Source organism: Montipora capricornis, chromosome 6, assembly GCF_036669925.1.
Source record: "Montipora capricornis isolate CH-2021 chromosome 6, ASM3666992v2, whole genome shotgun sequence".
NCBI lineage: Eukaryota > Metazoa > Cnidaria > Anthozoa > Scleractinia > Acroporidae > Montipora > Montipora capricornis.
This window is the reverse complement of record NC_090888.1, coordinates 24,438,548-24,443,547: the sequence shown is the minus strand read 5'-3', so window position 1 is coordinate 24,443,547 and position 5,000 is coordinate 24,438,548. Positions and strand designations below refer to the sequence as shown.

The window sequence follows — 5,000 nt, the reverse complement described above, 5'->3', positions numbered from 1 at the left end:
CAATCTATAGAGTTTTCAAGTGACGTCACGGTAGCCATGTTGAGGTCCCAAACTAATCCTCCGGGAATTGAGCTCTATTATCATGCAAATGTTTTCCTTTGTTTTGGTGGAAAAACAAGGTTACTGATCACGTGAGTGAAAACACTCAATTAGTGGTATATTACGCTTTCAGTTCCCATACCTCAATGATACCTTCTTTAAACTGCAGCAGGTCAGGTCGGTTGCATTTAAGGTGGAATGTCCGTTTGGTTGGATATGGGTTGGTGAATGACACACGCTGGGAAAATCGGACGATTGAACACAACAATTAGTATTCAACTGGTTTGAGTAGTGGCTACGCAAATTAAGAGCAAGAGTGAAAAGGAAGCCACTCAGTTAAGCTGGCATAGCCGTGAAAGGATTGGAGCAAGGCTTCTTCTGCTGCAAGCTCGCGTTGAGTGGGTGCAGGCTTCACGCACAATAGACCTTATTCACGATGGCCGCCATGTTGGATTTGCTATTATCATGCAAATTAGCAACACACTTGTGAGGGGGCAAACAACACAAGTTCGAAAAGGTTATAACGAACATCGTAGCCACACAGATGATTTGTTTCACGTTCATTGACTGTTTATTACCTAAGTAGTAAAACAGAATGATGACACAAGTTACTTCGATGTTTTTTTAGTGAAAAATTAGCAGATAACGAAGTAGAAAGTCAAAATGTCGGCGGTAATCAAAAGATATAAAATTATCATAAAAGGTACTTAATTCTAAATTCTAAAATGTACTGTTAGCAATGTTATTTCAATATTTCAACGAGCCGATTTTCCGCAATTTGCCTTTTTTCCAATGTTTGCCCCCCAGCATAACACATGGCTAATTTGCATGACAATTTTAAAACCAACATGGCGGCTATCGTGAATAAGGGCTATTTGGACGACATGCTTAGGTCAAGTAGCGTAGGGAAAATGCCAAAGAATAGTCCGCATTCCTTCTTAATAATGTAAACATCTCTCGTTACAAAGGAGACAGCTCACCTTATTGGAACCTTTTCCTCCTCCCACTTGTATTTGAAGTTCAAAGGATTTAGAAACAACCGGCATTTGACAAGACGCACACACCAGCCAGGTACGAACAAGCTGGTGAAACTCAACATCTGCGTCGACCGGTTAAGGAACATGCTTAGTTTCATTGAATGAACTCAACATCAATCCCAGTCGACTTGAAATAGCTCGTAAAATTGTACCAAACATAACAAATCCAAAAGTCGCTACTCTAGAGCTCGTCAACGTCAGAAAACACGTTACTCTTCTAACTAGAGCGTCATTCTACTGTTTGGTGCATAGTAACCAGGCCTTTGAACGAAAGCGAAACCCCACTGTCTTTCTTCTACAAATGCAGACTAGCTAGCAATTAAACAGTATGATTTATAAATCAAGGCAATGCGATCTATATCATACCTAAACTCGCCGCCATTTGTTTGCCAGGTTACTTAGCACATAACACTTCAATGGCTCATTGTTTAACGTTCAGTTCCTACACTGCTAGCTAGCAGCCCCTTTTAGACGAGCCGCACGCTTTTGAGCTTTGATCGTGTTTTGTCACGCACGCCATCGAGAGGCTTCTTCAAGCATCCAATGGCCGGCCCTTTCTCTGTATTGCGTGACAAAACAGCACTCGGCCTTTGGGCCTCGAGAGACAAAGATGGCACTGTTTTCCTAAATGGAATTAACTGACTTGTTTAATGTGACCATTGTTGTACAAATTTAGAAAGGATACCAACTACGTTTACATACATAAAACGCATGGACCCTGAAGATCGTGGACGTAGGGTAATATGAAGCTCGTGAACAGCATTGGCCATCAACATAATCGGGTCAGAAGGCGAAACCTGCCAACAAAATAAATGTGACGAGCTGAAGAGATTTCGATATTCAAAATCTTGCCTACGAAACTTCAATTTTTCAAGTCAGGCCCAGGGGAACCAAAAAGCAAAAAAACTTCAGTCTTGTGCAGGAACCCATGATTAGAAGCGTACAACTCCATTGTATTTGTTACAGATTGAGTCATTTTTAGATTGATTTTCCCGCGAAACTAGACCTTTCCAGCTGATCATAAGTCTTGCATCAGAAATTATTACCCATGGGATTGAGAATGGTCACTCTTGCAAAGGTAAAGTCTGCTACGAGGCTAGAAGGCTCATCAAGCCGGCGCTTATCTCCGGTTTCTGTAGCATGAAGCGACTAGGAGTATTTCTTCTCCCCCCTGGACGGGATGCCAGTACATCGCAGGGTTACCCCCAGCCCGGCCAGGACCCGAACCTGGACCACTCGATCCGGAGTCGAGCACTCTAACCATGAGGCCACCGCGCCTCCCACACTCTTGCAAGCCAAATCTTATGGTAGAACTCGTCTAAAAATAGCTTTATCTGTGAAAATGCCGCTACACAGACCTTGTTTAGGAGGTTTTCACGTGACGTCATCGCCGCCATATTGGTGGACGAAAACAAAAGATCTCTCCTTAGCTTCTTTTGTTCGTCCACCAGAAGTCGTACATTTCGTTATTGTTATTGGTGTCTCTAGAGGTTGGTTGAAAACGTCCTATTGGAGTTGTAAGCTTCTGGTTAAGATCTCCTGTCTGGTGCCAATCCAACGTTACGAATGACACGTTGTTTGAGAATGAACTACAATCACACATTAGACACTGCAAAACAGAAAACACCTCAGGGTGCACTGACATTTGCAAGTCGCGCGTCTCACAAGTTTTGCACAAGCTGGCACTTGACACGAGATTGGAAACTCGCCTTGTATTTGATACGAGACTTCATGGCTCCCCGGCAAAATAGAAACAACTGATGACTCGAAACATTGCGTTCACAGAGGCCAGCGTTGCGATCTGAAAACGTGACAATTGCACTTGCTTAACACAAGAATCAAGGATGTCACTGAATTTTTTACCTGTAATTCCTCGGGATGAGAAGAGAAGCATTGCACCACTCGACTGGATTGGGTTCCACGTAGAATAACTGACAAACGGCTGCTTTGCCCTTCCACAGCGCTCATGTCAATTCTGTAACGAGAATAACAACTGAATATAGGCTGCAAACGATCCTCCTAACACGAGAAATGGAGGAATTACCGAGGCCAGACCACTGCAATAAAGTATCACGAAACCACATCTCATACAACGCTGAAGAACTCCCGAAGAACTCTCAGTGCGATGACGGCAACGTTGTAACAGTTAACCGTCCGTCATGGCCCCGAAAATTCTTACAGGGCATTAACTGCACGTTGTAACTCTTTCATGTCTTGAGATAATGTCAGATGGCGACTCAAGGATTAGCTTGCCCAAGCGCCGAGAGAGGGCAGCAAAGTACTGAGGAGGCGCGTCTGCGAGGGTGCGGATGTACGAGTTTCTCTTGCTCTGTCACTCTAAAGTGCACCCATTCGCTAAAATTATTTTTCAAGTGAAGCTATGATCCTCGAGAGAGGTGCAGCATTGCGGTTTATCACTATATCATGACTAATTATCACTTATGATATATCAAGAAATATCTATGTTTCTTGTAAGCAATGTTGATAATATCATGATTAATCAATGGTTTTATAAGGGACTGATTTTTTGATATTCCGCATTAGGTTTTTATCATATAAGCATAATTTATCATGATATTATCAGAATATTTAATTAAGTAAGAATTTCTTCTTCCTCCTGTGATATAGTGATAAATCATGATATTATCAGAATATTTAATTAAGTAAGAATTTCTTCTTCCCCCTGTGATATAGTGATAAATCATGATATTATCAGAATATTTAATTAAGTAAGAATTTCTTCTTCCCCCTGTGATATAGTGATAAATCATGATATTATCAGAATATTTAATTAAGTAAGAATTTCTTCTTCCCCCTGTGATATACTGATAAATCATGATATTATCACAACATTTTTATTAAGTAAGATTTTCTTCTACCCGGTAATAGAGTGATCAATTGTGGTATTCTCCAGCTTTATTAGAGAATTTTGATATTATCATGATATATCAAACAATCACTGTCAGTGTCTGTTCTTCTTTGTTACATGATAAAATCACTTGCGTAAGACATGATTTGAGAATGAGAGTGATACATGATATTATAGCTTGCTATTCAGAAATATATTTTTCCATGCTATTCTCAAGATTTGAGAGTGATACTTTGATATCTCAATTTACCACTTTTTCAAATTAAAGATTTGATGGCGACAATTACAGAATTTGCAAGCGAAAATTATTGAGCAACTATCATGATAATCTCAAATGATAATGATAGTTTAATATTTGACATGCACATTATGATGAAAATGATTCCTCGATATTATCATTCTATTATCACCCAAATATCAATAAAATATCCAAATATCAAGTCTCAAACAAATAACATCCTATCAAGATATTTTGATAAACCGCAATACTGCACCTTAGTGTGATCCTCTCAGTTATGAACGCAATCATTTAGCAATTGTGTAGAGAAGCCTGAAAAATTCAGGACTTCAACGAGGGTTGAACCCGTGACCTCGCGATACCGGTGTGACGCTCTAACCAACTGAGCTATGAAGCCACTGATGTTGGGAGCTGGTCATTTGTGGGTTCATATGTTCCCGTGATAAATGAATCAATGAACGAAATGATATATGAAAAATGAATCAGATATTGAATTGCGGATATAAAATCAAGTCAAGCTATGATCCTCGCAGTTATGATTAAATTGTTTTTGTCATAAATGAACATGTTTTTCAGAATACGTTTTCGAAAACACCTTTGGACTTGGCTAAATCCTCAAATTTTTTGTGATTTTTCAAAATCGGCTAGATTTTCGTTCAAGTCCGAGCAAAGAGAGAACTGGCGACTGCCAAATTTACGACGTCAATTCAAAGAAGGACTTTTCCCTGCATCCTTTGCTGTTACGGTCGCCATGGAAAATGAAGTAATCCAAACTGCATATAAAAAAGATCTATCATAACACCAAATGTCTTCATCA

The 5,000-nt window shown here is 39.9% G+C and overlaps 1 protein-coding gene across 1 annotated transcript in view; it reads right to left on the bottom strand.

The window, feature by feature from the left end:
* Positions 1–5,000, bottom strand: part of LOC138051835 (nephrocystin-4-like) — a 139,378-nt gene that overhangs the window by 3,746 nt on the left and 130,632 nt on the right. The window contains exons 34-37 of the mRNA XM_068898121.1: positions 2,940–3,051; positions 1,762–1,873; positions 1,020–1,138; positions 182–277 (exon numbers count right to left, since the gene is read on the bottom strand). Coding sequence (XP_068754222.1) covers positions 182–277; positions 1,020–1,138; positions 1,762–1,873; positions 2,940–3,051 — 439 coding nt within the window. The remainder of the gene's footprint in view (positions 1–181; positions 278–1,019; positions 1,139–1,761; positions 1,874–2,939; positions 3,052–5,000) is intronic.